This window comes from Pseudonaja textilis, chromosome 3 (assembly GCF_049901715.1).
Source record: "Pseudonaja textilis isolate UNSWEBS1 chromosome 3, rPseTex1.2, whole genome shotgun sequence".
NCBI lineage: Eukaryota > Metazoa > Chordata > Lepidosauria > Squamata > Elapidae > Pseudonaja > Pseudonaja textilis.
Window position 1 is genome coordinate 156,626,499 of NC_141992.1, and position 22,403 is coordinate 156,648,901.

General features: G+C 32.5%; 1 protein-coding gene across 1 annotated transcript in view; it reads right to left on the reverse strand.

Moving 5' to 3' along the window:
* Nucleotides 1–22,403, reverse strand: part of CDH2 (cadherin 2) — a 144,313-nt gene that overhangs the window by 119,380 nt on the left and 2,530 nt on the right. The window contains exon 2 of the mRNA XM_026699259.2: nucleotides 6,905–7,019. Coding sequence (XP_026555044.1) covers nucleotides 6,905–7,019 — 115 coding nt within the window. The remainder of the gene's footprint in view (nucleotides 1–6,904; nucleotides 7,020–22,403) is intronic.

A 22,403-nucleotide genomic window follows, 5' to 3' on the forward strand; every position in this document is an offset into this window, starting at 1 on the left:
AGCAGCTGGTAACTGACAAATAAATCTGACTCAATGTTAGGATTCCACAGAATCTTTTAAGAGAAGCTGTTATTTAAAGCCCTTGTTCAGCCCTTGTTCTTTATGCCATCTCCTTTCAAAGGCTAGGTGTGACCGAACACTTCTCATATGAACAATTAGCACTCCTGTTATGATTGCTAGTGAGCGGGCCAAATGGCTTTCACGGTCTGACTAGAAACATGTTTGTTCCTAATGAAGACCTTTCTTGACCTTTGTTATTCCCGGTGAGTCAGGTACCCACTTTTTTGTAGTGCATGGTACAACTCATGTTCTTTATCAAACTGAGCAAATTAATTCCTTTTAGAAAACCAACACGTTAATGTCACAAAACTCCAGTCTTATGAGCACTTTTCTGACGGAAGACCATAAACAGTACTCTGCTGGATTAGACTCCTGGCTCATCTCCCAGTGGCCAAACAACTACACAAGGAACTCCAATAGTCTTCCAGCAGATGGCCTTCAGAGGTAGTCACAATGCCACCAAGACTAACAGTCATGATACACCTGATCTCCTTGAATTGGTTCCACTAAAACTGATATATGTATGTATGTATGTATGTATGTATGCATGCATGTATGTATGTCTACCATTCTGGCACAGCAGTAGGCTAGCCCCAAATTTAAAACTGAAACCACTGTAAAAGTCTGACTCACAGACGAACACAATACAGAAGCCTGATGATGGCAGATGAGATTCTGCCGAAACGTTACTACAACTTTAAAAGCGCAACTATAATGACGTGGGAAAATACCCAAACAAAGCCGAATGCCATACATGTAAGTACCCGTGAAAACTTAAGAAAACATATGTATGTATGGATGGATGGATATATATATACATATGTATGTATGTATGTATATTATGAAAGTCATTTTGTAAAGTTTTCTATCCTAGAAAGTAACCTAAAAATATTCATTCGAGAATAGTATTGTTAATTACTTTTCTTCGTCCAACATCTTAAGTACTTGGCTGATTCAAAACCCAGTTGGCAATAGCCAAAAAAAAAAATAGCTTTTTATATTATCCATTTGGTCTAAAATATCCTCATCATTTTCATAGAACACAGTATTAAAATAAGTTAAAATACAGGTAATAAAAAATGAAAGTAATTACAGATATAAACAAACATAAATACAGAAACAGAAAAAACCATTTTCCTCTGAATTTTTTGATACAGTTCTCAATTTTTAAATAATATGGATACTAATGCATACTTTAGGAAAATTTAAAACTCTGCATTTGGAAAAATTGGCAAATAATTCATATAATAGTGAAAAATAAAACAAAATATTAGTCCAAATTATCCAATATACAAATAACCCATTTGAATTATCTTGTGATATTAAATTGGCAGGCCTGATGTAACATTTGACTTATGACATTAAAATAATGCAGTTAGTTTGATTTTGAAAAATTAAAATAAATATTCCCTCCCTAAAAATAATAAGAAATAAAAATCATAATATAAATATATTAAATTACCTTTATTAGGAAAAATATTGCAGTAATACATTTTTTAAAAATACACATCAGTTTAAATATAATCAACAAGTTTCAAAAAAAAATACTTATGTGAAAAAAAATCAAATAAAATGCACATTCCCCCTCCCCCATTGTAACTGACACAATTGTAATTTCCAAGAGGCTGAATTTGAAGTAGGTGCAACATTTGCTAATAAAAATGTAATGATGCCAAGGTTCATATGGGAATGCAAGAATGTGAGAAGACATTCAGAAAAAGATCTAGAATTGTTTTCTACAATTATTTTTTAAGATAAATTTTATACTTTGAGGAGAAACAATGTGCAGAAATTGCCTGTCTTAAATTTTGATAGCAAGAGAAACAAATGAAAAAAAGTTTAGTAGTTTATCTATCTTTTCTCTGTATTTTACAGCTAAGAGAATAAAATCTCCACCGTTTCAACAAAATGACAATTTAGTCTTTAAACTGCATCAATCTCTATAGAAAATACATAAGAATTAAAATGCCAAATTCAAATCTTCCATTGATATAAATCTGAACCAGCCCCAAGAGCATAAATGAATTTATAAAATTCTGTGTCAAGCCCTAGAACTCTTTCCCTCCCCCACATTCTGGTTCTGGGCAAGGTACACTTAACTTCCATTGTCACATGCATCTAGTTTAATAACCAGAAATTGGGCTTTAGACAACTATAGTACTTCAAAATGACAATGTAATTAAATTTTAAGTCAAAGCCATCCAATGCCTTGTAAATTATTAAACCAGCAAACGATGTGCTTTCAAGCATGTCGGTGCTCTTATGAGAATTAACCATTAAAATAATTTGTCTAAGAAGTTACTCTGGGAGGAAAAAAAAGATGCCCCCCAAAATTTGTCAAGTAATTCCTATTAATCGATAATGTGATTCATTCTGAAACAAAATATAAACTGCTTTTAAACAAAGATTTTTTTGAATATATCAAATACTGATTGGTTCAAAGTAGCGGTTGCCTCGTATGTACAAGTAAAGTGCTAGCCATTTAATATTTAATTAAATTAATTTAAACACCCTCCTTTCTCACTGAAAATATGCAAGGTTCTGGACTTTCAGGTCAAGAATCATACTGGCCTGATTACTTCAAGCTAGTTTGTAGTAATAAATGAGAAATAGATCATACTTTTATTTTTAGCAATCAGATCTTAACGTGATACCTACATTCATATTCTATAATATGAATTCATAATTAGTGAAAAAAGTGCAATTTAGTACCTTTCAGAAATTTGAAGGTTCCATGTTTGGTAAGAATTCTTGGGAAGGGAGCTGAAGTTCCAATATATTTCAGCATATGATGGAAGAAGCTATTAAAAATTAGGCATTAAATAAAAGCAGAGCATAGTCACTCTATCGATAACTAAACTGCTAATGGTATTTACTTGAAAATAAGTCTGGTGTTTTCCACAAATCATTTACTTTTAAAATTGGAAAGTCTTTGATTTCTGAACAAAATGGAAATTGAGACTCTTGGAGGGAAAAGACAATAATATACTGAATTCAGGATTGTATTCCTTTATAATAAATACAGTACTTGAAAATAAATGTATGTACAGTATATTGTACCCTATGACTATTATAAGTGCTGTACCTTATAATTCTTGACTCTTGATGAATGTATCTGTTCTTTTATTTATACCGAGATCATTTGCACCAAGATAAATTCCTTGTGTGTCCAATCACACTTGGCCAATAAAAGAATTCTAATTCTAATGTGAAAGCCTTGAAAATTTCAGAAGTACTCATTTTTGGAGCAAGGAAGCAAAGAAATTTCACTTAAAATGTAGTTAAAGCCAGCATCTCATTTAATAATCAGTTGGAAAATAATGTTTTATTATTGTTCCTGATCAGAATGAATTACAGATTTGTTTTATATCTGATTAAAATCCAAAACATAAAGTTGATACATAAATGAACATATATGTACAATTTAGTAACTAAGCCATAGTTTAGTTTACTTTCCACCTATAGATAGCCAATGAAGTTTTTTATTCACTACAGACTAGGGTCACACTTGAATTGTCAACTGTACTTAATAGTAATGAGATATGATGAAAAAGTGTCATAAACTATGGTTTGCACAGTCATAAAATATATATTTTAAACTTTGATTTTCTTCATTTTTGTCTCTGATAAACTAGCATACAAGGATTCCAAATTGTAGTTATTTCAGAAAAAATTAAGTTAATTTAATTAAACTTTTTGATGCCTTCCTTTTCTCACCATGGAATGCACTTTCTGTTATATGGTTAATATATCAATTAACTGAGAATGCACTTTCTGTTATATGAATGCCATATCAATTAACTGAGATTATTCTTAAATGATATATAACAAAGATCATAATTCCTCAAAGATTTTATTCTTTATGTATGTATGTACGATTTAGCTTCTGTTATTTCCCAATGTTTTATTCTTTAATAATCACTACTAAAAGTTGAGGAAGAAAATCTAGATAAAATTTGCTGCTTTGTTTTAAGGCACAAATTATCATATTTTTTGCACTATAAGATGCACCTCCCCATAGCTTTGGGGGAGGAAAAAAAGAAAAAAAAAGCTGCCTCCAAGCAATTTGCCTCCTTGCAGCAAACAGCAACAGCCTGGTCAGCTTCAGTACAGCCAGATTTAGCAAAAGCAGCTGATTGGCGGTTGGATCGGCCTCCTGGAATACCACCTATCAACTGTTCCAGGCTGTGGGGATTGCTGCCATCTATCGCTGCTGTCAGGATTCCAGTAGTTACCCCAATTAAATCATGAGTCTCGAGCCAAACTTCCAAAACTTCAAAGGATTTATTGGGAGTTAACATGTCGGCATGACCTGAATGTAGCCAACTCTGAAACACATGATTCACTGTCATCCTTGACCCTGATTTTCCCCCACCCCATAATTAATATTCTCCAATGAAACACATCCCCCATAATTCATATTCTGCAACGAAACACATCCATCGCCAAGTGTCATCAATCATGTTCTCCAATTAAAGATTTGCATGGCAGAAACTTCAGTCGCCTCGTTACATTCTCTGCAAAATATAAATGAATGCACTTTGATTCCAAACTGCTGCACTGCTCTTTCAAACTCCTCCCCTCTTTCTAGTGGCAACTATAAAACAGACATAGAAATGTTTTATGGGTTGACAGCCTATTGCCACTTCTGCATGCCCATTTTTGGCCTCCGCATGCCTCATTTTTGGCCTCCACACATCCCATTTTCAGTCCGTTCTGGGCAGAGGGGATTGCTGCCACCTGGAATGGATCGAAGACAGGATGCGCAGAGGCCAAAAACGGGGGACATGGAGCCAAAATGGCCAAAGGGTGAGGGCCAGTGGGCAGGCAGGGCTTTGGCAACATGTTCTCTATCAGACACACAGACATTTTCACCCACTTTTTTTTTTGGGAATGTGCATCTTATAGTGCAAAAAATACGGTACTTATAAAAAGTTTTAAAAATCCAGAGGAGAAACATTTAAAAGTGAAAAATTTTGTTTTTAGTTTTGCTTCATAAAGGAAAAACGTTCATCAGTAAGATTAGTATAAAAAAAAAAAAAGTCACAAACATTCTGTTTAAACCTGTTAGGAATTCCTATCCTAGTTAATATGTTGAATTTATATGACTTAACTATAGAACTCAATAATATATTGTTTATAATATCAGACCTAAATATAGAACTTAAGAATATTATATTGTTTATACTTATTTTGTCTAAAAACAAAAACTATACAATAAAACAAAACTACTACAGTTTGCGTTTTTGTAGGATACTGTCATTATTTTTAAAACTGACTCAAGTCCTAAACAAAATTGATGAAATATACTTGTCTGTTTTAAACACAGAAGTGTTTTATTAAGTCATGTTTTTAATAACTTAAAATTGATTTGGGAATCAATTTTTGTTATAAAATATTAAAAACATAACTGCAAGAAGATTCTGTTGAGCAAAATAGTTTAAACACAGAGACAGCTTTTATTTTAAGGATCAATTTGATTTGCAGTCTCATTTAAAAATCTTTCTCATTTATTTAATTTGTGATCCATGCAACTATATTTATTTTGGAGTGAAATAATGGAATAAATCAAATTAGTTTTTCCTTAACATAAATTTGGAACTCGCTGAAACCAATCTTCTTGATCAGCATTGTAATTTTTAAATTAGCTACAAAGTAATTTCAATGTCATTCACAATTATAAAACATAAAATATGCTTGCGTATGCCAAGAACCTGTACTGATACTTAAAATTGCAGCAAAATATACAGAAGTACATAAATAAATATGGGTATTATTTAGCACAAAGAATGAACAAATATATATTTTAATAAAAGAGGCAATAATTACATTAAATACAAGTATAGCAAAACTGATATTGCAACAATTTCTTTATTATACTAATTTAAATTGTAATTGTAAAATATTATACAAACTTTTAACTTCTCCAGGACTATTCATTAAGCCAGTGAGGAAAGCAAAGCAGAGAAATGACTGAATTTGAATACTGTTCCCCAAATTACAGAAATAAATAAGATACCAATTTAAATTTTGAGGATTACTGAGTGGAGAAAGTTATGATTGTCTGTGTCTTTCTACAGATTCATACGTGTATTATCATCCTTGCTTGCATTTGGAAAAAGAACAAACAAGGTTTTGTTTTATTTTTAAAATAATATTTATATAATTACATTTGTAAACTATACGACAATAATAAATGCTACATTACTTCTGCAGACTTTTTGCAGCCAAAACATGAAACGTTCAAGGTTTAAAATTATGAGTAGAGGGGAAAAAGCACTGAAGACATTTTCTCTAGAAGCAGTATTTTAAATCCAAGTATAGAATTTGTCTATCTTATGTAGAAGCAGTCAGCATACAATTCACAAAAAGCTTTCAAAATTTACAAAATATCTACTCTAGAAAAAGGGCATGCAAAGCAGAAGGAATAAGTATTACCCAGTCTTAACTTCCTATGGATGTTCTGTCTGCCACATGACAAGCAAATCAGTTACCGATGTAGTAGTGGAACTTATTTTGAAACTTAATATTCTTCTCTGATAAATAACTAACTTCTAGGAAACTTACAGACCTTGAGAACAATACATATTAAACAAAAACATTCTATCTAGTGTATTACCCAAGGGATATTCTAATAAACTTCTCTAGCAATCTTTGCAAAATAAAAAAAAACTAATATAGGTACTGTTTTCAAAGTTCTAAGTTATGTCAATGATACTAGATCATAAGTTATTCTTAGAATCTACCACTTCTAAAGTGTCATCCACTACATCAAATCCAGAATTCAGAGGAATTGAGCAGCATGTGTAAGACAGAATAAGTTAAGTTTTATGTTCAACAATACCATTCAGAAGAGGCTGTCCTTCATTTACTCCCTTGGATACGATTGTATTGTAAATATCTTCAGGAAATCCAGTCTTGCATAATGTGCCATCTTCACAAGTTGCCTTTATAGGTGCCTGTAATGCAAGACAAAATTTATGTAATACTTTGCAAATCCATTCAACTGAGAAACATTCAACTTGGCATGAACCATGAATTTGCTACTATCTTGTACAAACAGCTTCTTTGTTTCCAAATGGCTGCAATTAGAATTCCAGGGGTAAAGGGTTAATCTTTCTGATAACTGGAATGGAAGGAACAAATCCCACTTGTCCAGCAAGATCTAAATAATATGCAAACTTGATTTGTTAATCCACTGAGTGTTTGAACTAAAACAGTCACTTAGTTTGAAATAGAATTATGGAGAGGACAATCATATTTCTTCAAGTAGAACTAAATCTTATACAAAATGAAGTTTGTTCGATACTGATTATGATACATTTGTATGCTTTAACAACAATTATAAGAATGATCACTAAGAACATCAATATATTTTGAGGTCTATCTTTTCGACTTAGCCTTTATCTACATAGACACAGAAATGTAATTTGTTGGTCTATCTAAAGTCAAGTATGTCATTAAGAAAACATTTTGTTTCATGTTTCATAAAATATTTCTCATAATAAAGGAAGACTAAACAAAAGATCTGTGTTACCAGAATGAAAAACTGCTTTACATTTCCTTTAGTTAATTTGGCTTATTGAAATATTATTTTTTTCATATCGGGAGAAGTATATTTATTCATGAATCAAGAAGTTTCACAAGCTTGGTTTTAATTAATAAGCCATACGTGAGAGAGATTTATGCTTTAAGGTAAAAGAGGACTTCTATTTATATGAGTAATAGTAGGACATTAACATCTGTTTCCATCTTAGGTTCCTTTATATCTCTTGGCAAACAGCAGCACCGAACAAAATATAACTAGCAAATGATTCCGATATTATAAAACTAAGTATTGGGCTTATTTCTTAAAAGGAAGTGGGGAGAGGGAACAAATGGGGTTACCATTCAGAAGTAGAAGTACCGGAAATATTTCAGGCCAAAATACAGAACACATTCCATAAGCTTTTAAGCTACCTTTTGAACACCTTCAGAAACAGATAATTCCTAGGTTGGCAGCTGTATGATTAACAGGATTTTTTACAAGCCTAAAAAATGCATGGGGATCTGTCAATCTGTCCAGCACACCACTTATATTAAACAATTCCTATATACTGAAAAACAATGTGCAATGAAATAAAAACTTCGGAACATAGATTTTTAATGTTTTTATTTTTAACCTTTCTTTTTTTTTCCAGAAATGAGAGAGTGGTCTCTTCTCCAAATTAGCCAACTGTCAACATTCCTTAGCCACAAACACAAGAGGTATGAGAGAATTTAATTCAATCAGTAAGTTATGGCCTACTGCCAACCCTAAAACTGCTTCCTGCCATTCCATGCAAGAAAACTGTCTCATTCTTTCCTGCATGTAAAGCTCTGCTTTGTTTTTTTTTCTTCAAAGAGAAGAAAAGTAGTAAAGCCTCTTTTAGCCTTCTATGAGTAGTTGACTTGAATTTAATATAAGCATTATACCTTTCACAGAAAACCCAAACTATCTCTTCTTTATTGCTTCATGGTGAGTCACTGGTGTATACTTGGCAGCTGATCACGTAGTTTGCATCAAAAGCTGTTCTCTCTGAATGTTGTGGGGATATGTTAATATGCCCTATATAAAAGTGAACTGTTACACAAACTAGATAAGCAATGGTTTTTATTTTATGAAATGTTTACATTATTTTCCCAATATTTTAACTAAAACATATTAAACTTAGGTACTGAGATCTATTAAAATCATCCCTTTCTATAGGTATTGCTCTAATAAATATAATGCCAGGAAGTATACTATAAGAGAATCTTGCAAAATGATCAAATTTTTGCTGCGGAGGTATCACCAGATAACTAATGAAACAGATGATGCAATGAAATATAAGTCTTTATATACGGTCCTAAAATTCATACTATACTACAATCCTACTCAGACTGGTAAAAATGACAGGAAAGTATCAGTTTTTCTGAAAAACATAATGGAAAACATCTTACTGTACCCTAAATTACAGTTAAGTGCCCCTAAATATATTGTTTTTTAGTTCTAAAAATTGACATTTGTTCAAGAAAGTCATAAAGGGCAAGTTGGAGGTTGAGGCAATGAATGAAAGCATTTATACGTATGCCAATATGACACATGTGTATAATGAAATGGGTCTGCAACAGCATTGTCACAATCATTATCTTGCTTCTTTTGATGTCTATGGCTGTTGGGTTTCAACATTCTGATTGGCATTCTGGCTACAATATTGTTATATAAGGTAGTATCATAAAATATGACAGTTTGTTAAACTCAAGAGAGCATTTATGGGAAACAGCCTTCCCATCACAGAAAGTCAACTTTGCTAGACAATTACTAATATTACTGCCATGTCTGATTACTATAAGCAAAAATGCTCTTGATAGACAGATCATGGCTGTCAGAATTATAAATACAGTGATTTTAATTACAAATTGTCTACATTTTTAACTGGTATTTCTCGGTGGAGCCACATGAATTTAAAAATCATGCTTACAAGCAATTGTTGAAGAGCTAGTGTGAAATATCCATGAAAACCACTTCCAAGATAAATTCCACAAATATAAAGTATTATATTTTGATCTATATAGTTCACAGACTTAAAACTAAGGTTAATATGGTTAGTGGAAACTTCAGATTTGCTCTCATAAAGTGATAGACCCAAAATACAAATTCACTACTCAGCAAGTGTCTTATTTTATTACTAAGCCTAAATCAGGCTGGAAAACCGAATAAAAGACCTGGGCGTTTTTCAAGATGCCTTTTCAAACTGCATATTATCCCTTTTCACATCATTCTCACAGAAAGGGAACCTTACATGAGTGCTGGAAACAAGAATAGACATAATCCTAATCACATGGATGGCATAGCCTTACGCTGTTTGCTTATGTAAATTAATGTAACTGGGAAGCTGGCAGCAGGCCTGAGAACCCCTGTGGTAGGGATTATCATGTGCACATACTGAACTTTTGTTGTTTAATCTATACAAATTTTTGTGCATACAGAATTCCAATGTGATCCTGGGAAAAGATAGACAAATGCTACATTTTGGGAAATACATCCAAAGCATTCTACAATCTAATTTACAGTTCCGTAACAGCCACAGGGCCAATAACCACCTTTCTAATTCTGATCATATTAATGCCTGATTAATAACACAAAAGATGCATGTATAAAATTGTTGATATCATTAAAAGAACCTGAATCTCCAATGCCGTATCAGGCTTATAACGTACCCTTCAAATACAATCCTTGGTGCTTATTTCCCACCCTGCCTTACCTATTTTTAGAGACTTTTAATTAAAATAAAATGAACAGGAAGCTGGAATGCTACAAAGTACTCACCTACTGCAAAGCATAGCCTGTATTTCTAAAAATGTCTTTCAGGTCCTCATCAATCTGAGATTAATCTATAGAAAATAAAATGAATAGTGGGCTGCAATCCAGTACTTAATTTGCCTCCTAGTATATAACTATTCTGAGACTGGCCATGTTCATGAAAGTTTACATAACAGTCTAAAAATTCTAAATAAGCACCTCATCAGTTCAGAAAGAAAGATTGAGTATGCTAAAAGTGTAAGACTGAGGAAAATCCATTTAAATAATATATTCTTCCCAGTCCCACCCTCTTTTTCCTATATGTATGAGTATTCATTATTTTATGATTTACAATAGCCTTACGTTTAAACCATAATACCTTAATACTAGAAATAACCTTTCAAACAATGATTGACAACTTCATAGAAAGTTGACATTCAAAAGGGTTGTGGTTTCTCTAGTGGATTGAATATAAACTGCTGAACGGCAACATCCATCCTCACTGTTCTTGTTTGTTTGTTTAGCAGGGTAAAACTAAGTCCTAAGACTAGGAAAATTTAATTTATCTGATGCCTTTTATTGCATCTCTTCTGTTAGAAAAATATATAGTTTAGAAAACCCAAACCAAGAAACCTTCTAACTTTATTGTTAAAAATACAGAATGAAAACCTACAGCACCATATAATATTTTCAAATTATATTACCAAAGCATCAGCCAGGTGAAATTTCCCTAGTTTATAACACTAGAAAGTCATAGAAAGAAAGCTGAGGTGCAGAGAACATAAAGCAAGCAGAATGAAGCTCAAACAATGAGAAAGGAGATGGACAATTCACTCCCTGAAATAATTTATAATATCAATTTACTAAGGAACAATTCTGATAATTGATCACAGCTCATGTCTACCAGCCTAAAAAAGGATCATGCTTCTGATATTTTAAGTACATTATAACTTCATTTATTTCACCAACATGAGGCTACTCCAGAAATCTTCAGATCACAACAAAAACTTAAAAAATAGAAGAAATTGCAATGTTTACTTTTTAAAAAAAATTGAAATGTGGAAAGAAATATTTCTCTGCATGACTTTTTTTTAAAAAAAAATCCAATAATACCAAGTTTTAAAGCGTATTATAAAAACATACTCATTAATTTTTTAAAATTGCGTAAGATCCCTAGAAAACTTTCGGTTTCTTTAACTTTCATTGGCTGACCCTGAGAAGACCTATTTAAGTTCTTATTAATCAAGAAATTAAAAAAAAATTAGGAGAAGTAATTAGAGCAAATCCAACTGAACCAAAGAATGACTGGAATCAAAGAATGAATTTAACAAGCTAGGTCACAGAATATCAATTTTCAACACAGAAGATCTTGGGTGTTGGCTTTACCTTAGGCAGAAAGTCTATAGACAGAATCTGTATTATTTTTAATATCTGTACAGTACTTCAAAATTTTAACACTTTTCTAAAGAAAGAAATCTCAACAATAAGTCTTTAACAATTCCACTTATTTTGCTATTTTAACAAACAGATTTGGGATAGAGCTAATTAATTATCAATATCTCTTTTGCGCTAAAATTGTCTGTAAACTGATCTGGGAAAATACCCAAGACTTTGCAATGGTCAAATTCATTGGGGTTAGCCTATTCCATGGGTGTCAAACCCATGGTGTCATGTTGATATCATGTGACATTTCATATATTTTCCCTTGAGCTGGGGTGGGCATGGCCTGCACATGATGCATTTGGCTCACAGGCCACCAGTTTGACATTTGCAGGCCTCCAGTTTGACACCCCTGGCCTATTCTCATCATATATAAGACTATTAGAGACAATTAAAATTTCTATTCACATAAGTAATATACCCTGAAAAAAAAATTCCTTCACATAGAAAACATTCAAATCAGAGAAGACTTTAAAGTTTTTAAAGAGAAGGGTTAACATTTGCCACAGATAAGACTTAGATAATTAGAGAAGGGAACAATTCAACATATGATTTTCCACTTATAATAATTTTATTAAATATTACAATATAAATAATTTTATGGACATCTCCTTTTCTTAAAGTGTAATAAATGATCTCGCCTTCCCATATTCCACTTTTTTATTAAATGCATAAAACCTGGTCATTTCAGTTCTGATCTCAGCAACAGTCTATTAAGAGTTCCCAGAGATAACAGCATATCTATTTAATATTTACAAATAATAAGAGTATACAGACTTGTCTCAAATCTTTTGCTGCTCAGTCACCACAACTAATTGAATCTATCTTTATCTTTTTTGAGTAGATGGGTATGCTTTCAAACTAAGTAACACGCTGAAGGCACCCCTAGTATGTCTACAGAGCCTATGCAAATAAGCTGTAAATAAATATGAAGTAGAAGCTGGGATTAATATTATGATTAATATTATGATTAGTCCTCTATCTTGTTTTTACATTAGCTAGTTTTGTTTTGCTTAATTATATGTTAAAAATGGGAAAATTATTTTTTCTTATGCTTTTCATTTCCTCATATTTTTCCTAGCCATTTTTTAAACTGTTATAAATAGTGTCACTTAACTTCAATACAGTAATGATCATAAATGAGTCACTAAGCAAAATGGCAATTTCTTCTAAAATTAAGAACAAGTATGTCAGCTGAACCGTAGGTCTTCAAGTTATGTTGCAATATAGATGGACGGATGGATCCCCTAATACTCTGAAACTATATTATCGTGATTAAATCTCATTAAATATACTATTGCCATTTTAAATAATGAACTTTTTCAATTAAATAAATACTTCTCTCATTTTTCCCAGATCTCAAAACTCTTAAAGTCTTCAAAGTAATCTTCAGTATAAAAAGTACAATAGACACATAGCTATATTTAAACACTATAAGTTACAGAGAAGTTCAAACCAAGTAAAATAAAGGATTACAGTTCAACTGGAGAAGAAAGAACCTACATGTGCTACACCTCAGTTTACTTACTTTGATAAAAGCAAACACAAGCCTAGATTTCAGATTCACAGAACTCTGATTTTAAAAAGTTCTCAGAATAGGAAGTTTGCTTATATTAGAATTCCTGAGATGAAGACATTATAACCCACAAATTTAGTTGCTGGAAAGGATATGAAGATTGGGAGATTCTTCTGCGGGCTCAATTGCCAAATGACCCGGACAACAGTAATAAATTTGGTTCACCAAATTAAAATGTGTCCATTCCCCACTGAAGCACCTTAAGATTAAGCCAGCTAAGAGATGTATGGGACTTTTTTTCCCCTTCCATCATAACCAATGCAAAGACAGAAAAAAAACCCTTATATTACTATATTAAAAGAAGAGATAGAAATACGATTTATTTCTGCTATGTTTGGAATGATTTAGCAGACTTCTGTTGAAGACACCAATGAATTTATTGTTTTGTTTTCAACACTTTGCCCACATTAAACTGTACTATTAAATCTTAGAATCCTTCCAGTTCACTTCTCATAAGAAAAATTGGGATCATGTTGTACAATGTCCAAAGCATCCAATACTTTAATCAAAATGGCAAGCGCCATCTCTCTTGTAACATACATGCAACTTCATCAAACACAGATGAATAAGACTAAGTTTGTATAACAACACTAATACTTTTTTGTCATTTGCCCATTACAGACTACTGTGTTTGTTGTGCTTTGAAATGAAGTTCACTTAACTGCTCCTATGTGAGTGCAAACTCAGCTACTACTTACCACTGGAAGCCTTTTTTCAAGTTTCACCATGCAGCTCTTTTAAGCAGATGATTTACCAAAGTTCAAGAGGCTCTTAAAGCAGCAGCACCTATTTTCAATTTCATGTGGAATCTTGAAAAAGTGGGTTTAAGAATAGCAGAGAGAGTTGTGCACATTCCAGCTGCAAAGCATTTTTTCATAACCATATTCAAGTATGTACAGCCCTACAATATTATATATAAAATAAAAAACAGTGATGGAACAACGCTTTCCTGAAACTGAATGTTCTGGTATGCTATGAAATAACTGATCTGAAATTCAAAGTTTTCTGCCTGATACAGAAAAATGACATTATTCAAAATATTAAAAATAGTTGTTTAATTAAAACATACAATTTATTCACTTAGATATAATTTGTGCATAGTTGACTGTACACATACTTTGAACTCTATGAATTATATGCCATTGTCTCCTAACTGTAGCAACATTGAAGATAGCTGTACCTAGCACTGAAACAGATCACAAATATTTTTTGATAATTTACTTCAATTCTAATATAAAATTCACATTTCATTATAACAATCCTCAATCATTTACCTTTATTTTTCTTAGTAAAACTAAGAAATTGATTTCAGATGAGTATTGTTCCAAAGTCCTCATCTAATAACTCTGATTCAACAACTTAGTTAACAACTAATTTGGATTTCTGACCATTGCAGTGTCCCATGGTTATGTGGTGATAATTCCTTACCTTCCCTGCAAAGTCAATGGGGAAGATAGTCGAAAGTTGCTCTCACATGATGTACTCACTTAACAATGGAATTTCCACTGCTAAATGCTGATTGTTGAGTTTTATGACTGCATTGCTTTGTGATGGAAATTCTAGTCCCAATTTCTGCCATTAAGCAAGGATACCTAAATAGCATTGTAGGCATAGCACTTTCATTATATTATTTGCATTATTGAAATATCAATAAGACTTTTTGCTTTCTGCTACATTTTGTTACCATCTCTTTTATTCTGAATACTGGACAAAAAATGACAAAGGATCATACTTAATTTCTAATTCTATATGACAATGCTGCATTGTGGTATAAAATCAAACAGTATTGAATGAATGAGAAACTCTGTCCAATTCAAATGTGATTTGCAACCTGATGCATATCAGTTATTTTAAAAACTTGTGTGTCTGACCCAAATATCTGGATGGTATGTGCTGCCAATCATTATGCTAATAACATATAAAGCCAGTATCTGCCAGTATTTTCTTATTTCATCCATGGCCTGCTTGTCTGCTTATATTAGTATCTTCAATAGCTTACAATAATTAACACAGAAAACTAACAGAATTAGTTTTTACTATTTCTATTGGGGGGGCGGGGGAACAAACCTGGTATTAGATAGCATTTTCTTTTTCTAGTCCATCCTCATATCCACCTTTAATGTTACCATCAGTTTTTTATTTTATTTTTTTGTAAGAATATGCTAAAATGAAATCATTGGCATAATAATCATCAGTAAGATTGATCCTACTTTCACTACACTTAGTCTGGAAAACCATCAAGTCACAAATTGTTGAGACTCACAGAGTGACCTTGGTCCAGTCATACTCTTTCTGACTGACAAAGCTTACAGGATTGTTGTATGGATGAAACAGATCCATCCTGAACTCCTAGAATGATAACAAGATATTAATCTAACCAATACATTTCAATTTAAAATGAAATGTTCAATTTAAAAACATTTTCCATTCATACACATCAGCAAAGCTGGCTGAGGAATTGCCAAGTTTGGAGACTTTTGTTGTAAACTGTTATAATTCTTTGGATAATCTATGGATTTTTTACATATCCTTAAAACAGAAAGCAGAGTGTATGCAAATAGAACACATCAGTTTCCTAAATGAAGAATAAGAAATATAAGAATAAGCAATACAAAAGTCACCAAGAAGCTATCTTCATTTCATAAAAATAGTTCTATTGAATTTTTTGTATTTATTGTTATAATCTGCCCAAAAGATTTCTGAAGCAAGTGGAGTATGGGTTCTTTGCTTCTAGAAATAATATTTTAAGAATAGTTAGTCTTCTTTTTGAACTATTTTAATTTACAAGGTATATTGCTTCTGCTATTATAGCAAGCTTTATTTTCACTCTGTCCCAGATATATAATGCTGATATTTATTCATAGGGATCTATCAGGGATGGGAGGAGATATTGGGCCCTTGATTTGCATATAGGGTCAAATGTCACAATATACAAACTGTCATATATCACTGCATAGGTGTCTTCTCCTGTCACTGTGGCTAGCCTTAAACTTTTGTGAATAAATGGGTCAAAAATTATTATTTTTTAACACATTTTATTCAGTTTTTCATATAAAAACAAAAATCTCTTTTTAGTGGACAACATATTTCCAGGTCATCACCATTACATTCAAATATGACAGCAATTATATATGCATACTTAATTCTTAATACTTAATTCTATTATTACCCTTTCCATTCCAAATTTTCAGTAAGAAGAGAAACAAACACATTAATTCTGTCTTCTTTCATTAATCTCAATCGAAACATCTTTTTGTTCCATTTCAATTATTTCAAATATAACCCTTTAATATTTATTTTAAAAATAAAAATAAACAATGTGTTTGCCTAATAATAATAATAAGAAGAAGAAGAAGTTGCCAATGTCTCTCCTTGCTTTTAATAGTCTATATGACTTATTAATTTAGTCGGTTCTTTAGTCTGTCATATTCCCTTTCCATTATACATTCTTTTTATAAATTCTAAATTAGTACAAGTTTTAACACTAAAGAATAAAAAAACAAGTTTAGGTTTCCCCCCTTTTACTGCTTTGAGTGTAACACCTCAATGGTTAAAATATACCTTTATTCCCTCATCTTGATTCCCAATAAACCATTATTTTTAAGAAGTTACAATAATCATTACATTTTTTCATTTGGATTCCGCAGCATATTTCCCTCCCTTGATTTTCAATAAGTTATTAGTATCTATATTACCTATTTTCCAAATATTTTTAATTGCAGAAATATTCTTATTACCCCTTGTCACCCTGCAGAATCCCCTTTTTAATTCATCAACCATTATCTCTGAAAAAACAATTTCTTTTCAACGTTTTACTATTTCCGTATTTCTTTATTTCATGCACCTGCTTCTTATTGCTTCTCCTCCCCCTCTTTTCCCCATATCTTTTCTCATTCCAGTTTATAGCCCTCTCTTTCTTAATATCTTCCTTTCCCCTTTTCTGGTGGGTCTTTCTGCCTTTCCCAACTTCACAGGTATTCCCCCTTTTGATCGCCTTCTTAAATTTCAATTTTTTAACCTTCCTTCTTTCCCCACTTCTTTGTAGTGTTCTTTGTGTTAATTGTCTATTTAAGATGTCTTCTCCTTGAGTCGACTCCTCCTCCTCTGAAGCTCTTTCTCCTTGTTCTTCAATCGCCATTTCCATTTTTTCTAACACAGAACAAAGCGATTCGCCTCTTTCCTGTAGTAATTTTCTCTTATTTTTAAGTTCCATTTTTAATTCCCGAAGAGATATCATCATTACACACTCTTGTATTTTATGATAATTAAAGTCCACAAAAAAACCACTTTTACTTTCCTTCTTTCAATTTTCTAAAGTTCTCAATTTTTCCAGCCCAGGGTCTATACCAAAAACATCAATCAATCCCACAGTCAGTCTTTCCTTGCTTTTTTCTTTATCCTAGTTCTGCTTTCACTTTCTAACATTCTTATTTTGTTGCAATATTTCTTTAATATTATATCCACACAAGTTCATTCAGAAACAGGCGATGCTTTCCCTTGTTTGAGCTCAAGTTGTTGTCAAACGGTAGCACTCTCCATTATACAAAGTCTTCACCTTTTTCCCATATTTTTTTATTTAGGGTTTTTTGAACCTCAATATTCCAACACAGTCATCTCCAATTTGTAAACTTAATTATTATTATTTTTTGAAAATCTTAAGTCCAGCTTTATTTTATGCCTGTTTATTGCCAAAACATTTTAGTCCAATTTAGTTAAATCTTTAGTTCTGGCTTCTTCCTTTCCCGGTTCGAAGCCCCGCTTAGCTGTCAGAAATATTTTCTTATTTTTTTTCCTGTCCCTTTGTAATTTTGCTGCTCACTTTTTTCTTAAAAATTCCATGTTACCTTAATCCCGGGGTATTTTGTTTAGTTGCATCGCCCAATTGTCCCGGTTCAGATGTTATCCAACTCTTTCTTCCCTCCTGCACAAATCTTAATCCATCTGAGTCCTTCTCTTTGGGGTGGCCATTTTAAACCACCGCTGCAGTCGTTTTCGGGGGGAAAAAGACCAAGCCCAGGAGGGGAGATGCAGCTCCCCTCAACCTGGCTTGCGTCTTCCCCTTACTCCGCCGCCCCTCCAAGGTAGCTTCAGCCCCTAATCGTGCTGATTGGGGCTCTCCAACAAAAGAGCACGGACCATAGCCACAGAGAGATGCAATCTACAGTCTGTCAGCGAGGAGGCTCCGCCTTCTTCAAATTATTGAAACCATACAAACCTGTTGGAAATTTTAGGCAAAGGAAGTAACAATAGCTACAGAAATTTAGGCCCATTCTAATTACAATAACAACAACATCCTAAGATTTTGAAGATCCTGATGATTTGATAGAAGTGATTCAAATGCAGGAGAGGAAACTAGAGGCACTTCTTCCTAGCAGTTGTTACAATTGATTTGCAAGATTCCTTTACCTTCAAAAGAATTTTTAATGGTAAACAGGACAGTGGGGCAGACTGGAAAATGGACAAAACCTGTTCCTTGTTGGCAAAAACATTGTGTTGAAGGGACAAGTATTAATCCAGTTCTCAGCCCATCACAAAATAGAACAAGATAATGGGAAAAAAAGCCAAGGAAATAAAAAGTATGCCAAAATTCTTCAACTTATTGCTGAACCTCTAAGGGTAATATTTTTAAATAATAAATTGATTTTTTGAAATGTAAACATGCTTTAAATATTTATTTGTAATATTGTTATTTACTATATCATAATTGTAAAATATTAATTTGTATAATGTTTAGAGGTATGTCATCCTGATTTGATTGTTAATTTTGTCAAATAATTTTATTATTCCCAGTTTCTTATTTAATACTGTATTACACATTTGAAATCTGCCTGTTTAATAAGAAAACAAAGCATTTCTTTAAAAAGGGGGATTTATTTTGAGCTTCCACAGAAAATGAATGACAAACTCAACATTTTTTTTATTTTAACATTTAGATTATATCAGTAATACTTGTACCAAAACAAACAAGCAATATCAAATATCAAATCCTGGGTACTTCCCAATATGCTTATACATTTCTTACACTGAAATTTATTCAGAACAGAAATAAGAACTTTTTATCCAGAATTATTTTTGTGGAGAGGAAAGAGTGGGTGGAGGACAAAACTGTAACATTACACAACTTCTTTTTAAATCAGTTTTTGAAAAGTAATATGCTATAAACTATACCTACATAAAGGAAATATAATGGAACAAAAAGGTCCCATCTATTAATCTACCACAGTATCTTAAGGTTAATTTGAAACATAGTCCTAAGCCTCTTTACTGATTAACATGAACTATATGTAGTGGATGTCATCATCATATTATGCAACTTACAACTTGTGCTTAACCACTGATTGATGTAGACATGGATTTGCACTACAGAAAAAGACCACACAATTTCTAGATTATGTTACAAGAAAAAGAAACAGTGGAAACAGTTCCATATCATGTACAGTTTAATTTGACTGTTTGCACCAATCTCCATGGCCTTATCTAGCCACTAGAAATATATCATACAAATTCAGGCAATGGGTTGATAAAGATGAAGAAAGGCATTGCCAGCACAGAAAATAGTAACAGAGAACAAACAGTTCCCACTCTTATGTCTCTAGATACAATTGAAATTCTTGACAAAGGATATCTGTTCTACTTTGCTAGTATTCTTTTTAAATCTATTTTATGATGTTGTTATAAACTTGACTAATATAAACAATATTTATTGCTAAAGACTAGAAAATTAGACATTTTCCCTACCAATGCCTATCACAATGTTACCCCCTTTCTCAATTTTTTTAAAAAAAGATTTTTTGCAGTTTTCCTCATTCTTTCCACAAACTCAAAAGCACTGATATTATATATCATTTTTATTGTAATATTTTCTATAAGTTCCAGATTCTATACAACAATATATTGAAAATGTCCAAGAATATCTAAGAATAGTCTATCCAGTCTTTCATCTTCAATGTCGATGAGAATCAGTTTCACTAAGTTCCTAAATAATTGAATAATTCACTAAGTTCCTAAACAATGAACTTCACTTGTTTTAGAATTAAAGAAACTCATATAAATATTTGGCAAATAAAGAAAAAAGAACAATCAAGTTAAAGAATCCTCATACATGTTTTGAAACAATGCCTCAAACTTTCTATTGCATAAGGTATATGCATAATGCAAAAGTTCTAAGCTATTTCTAATTTGTAACAATCCTGATTAAATAACAATGCTAGGAAGCCAGACCAACTGTTAAAATAAAACTATTTTCCAAGTCAAGGTTTATGAAATTGAATTCATTCCTAAATTCTAGAATTGTTACACAGTGTTTGAAAAGTCTTAACAAGATTTAATGGATATCCAAACAAGGAGGAAATTGGATTCTCCAACCATGACATACCATTGACATTAAATTATATAACTCTCACTGTCCATAGTTCATATTCTGTTTTAATTTAAAAACGATCTTGCGAAGAACACATGCAGAGAATGGAATAACATCATGGTTCAGACTTCAACCTGTCCTTATCAAACCAAAAACAGGAGTACTAACAGGTTAAAAATATCAGGGATAACTTAAGAAAAAAGTATTCTAGGCAGATTGGTACAAATGTGAATTTATCTTTAAAGGAAAGACCAATAATTCAAATCCTAACTATTTCTAAATCTAGGACTATGAAACAGTCCTTCAAAGGAGAAGTATGGGGCATTTAAGTGAAAGAGACTGGAGAGATAGGAATCCAAAGGGAAAGTTCCCAAATGTTTAATATTAAATGTTTTAACACGTTAAATGCATGAGGAAACCACCAAAACTACCAAAAATTAACAAAAGAAAATGATAAATATTATAGCAGCAAGAGAAAGCGCTTCCCATCCTTCAGTCAGTGAATGGTATATCGAGTTCATCTTTGCAGAATAGCGCTTTGTTCCATAGCCATGATTAAGGCTCAGTTGTACCTAATCATCTAGTCACACAATATTTAAAACAGGCACTATCAGTGCAAAAAGGTGGTCCCATCAATAACACATATACAGACATAAATACTATTTTCTCAAGCTCCCTGCAGAGAAAAAATGTCTTTACCTTTTCTAAAAAATGCTCCAACCAGAAATGCCATTAAGAGCCGGCGATATGTACCATTTGTCTCTGAAATGTATTCCTTTCTTCTTTTGCACTAAGAATAAAATTGCCTTTTACACTGACCAAGGAACTAGGTCAGGGTGAGACATCCTGCATGTCTCACCCTGGCACCAATTCAAGGAAACCCTAGGAAACTTCCAACCTTTTCTGCAAGCACATACAGAACTCAAATGTGCATGTCCTGCTATCAAATAAAGATTATTTAATCTAAAGCAGCCTCTAACAACCACATTCCCTCTTTACAGGATACATCTCATAAGCACTAAAATGCATGTCTTCAACTGGGACAAATGCCTACAGCTTCTATATCTGCTTCACAAGATACAATCCTGCAAAAAGACCCTTTTATTATCCTAGACTGCCCTTGCAGCCCAGGACAATTCCATGCACATCAGGCATTCATTTAATGAGCCATGACAACTCTATTATCAGTTTGCAAAATCTGCACCACCCATGCATTTTCTGTCTGGGATAACTAAATTCTTCTTCCAAAAAGCCCAGACTCCTCTAATTTTCATCAGCTTACCCTCAGCCTAGTCCAAACCCTGTTGGAAGATGAACCTAATTTCCCTTTTTACTGACATAATGGTGCAAAGCTTTATCTCCACAGCTGCTATAAACTCAACAAAGGGAAAGTTGAGACCACCACATATTATCACCAATGCACAATTTCATATACTGTATATCCATCAACATTCACTGTGGCTTACAAACCTATCGGTACAGCTCAGCAAATGTAAAAACTCTGATTTGGAGACAACCCTAACTTTGAAAATGCTAAACTCTCAATAAGGAAGATTTGCATTCCTTATTGCAAATTTGCAAACACAAACACAGCGGCAGGTCAAATAGCCATCCATGCCTGCACTCCTGGATATAAGAGACAGAAGAAGTTCAGCCGAAACTAA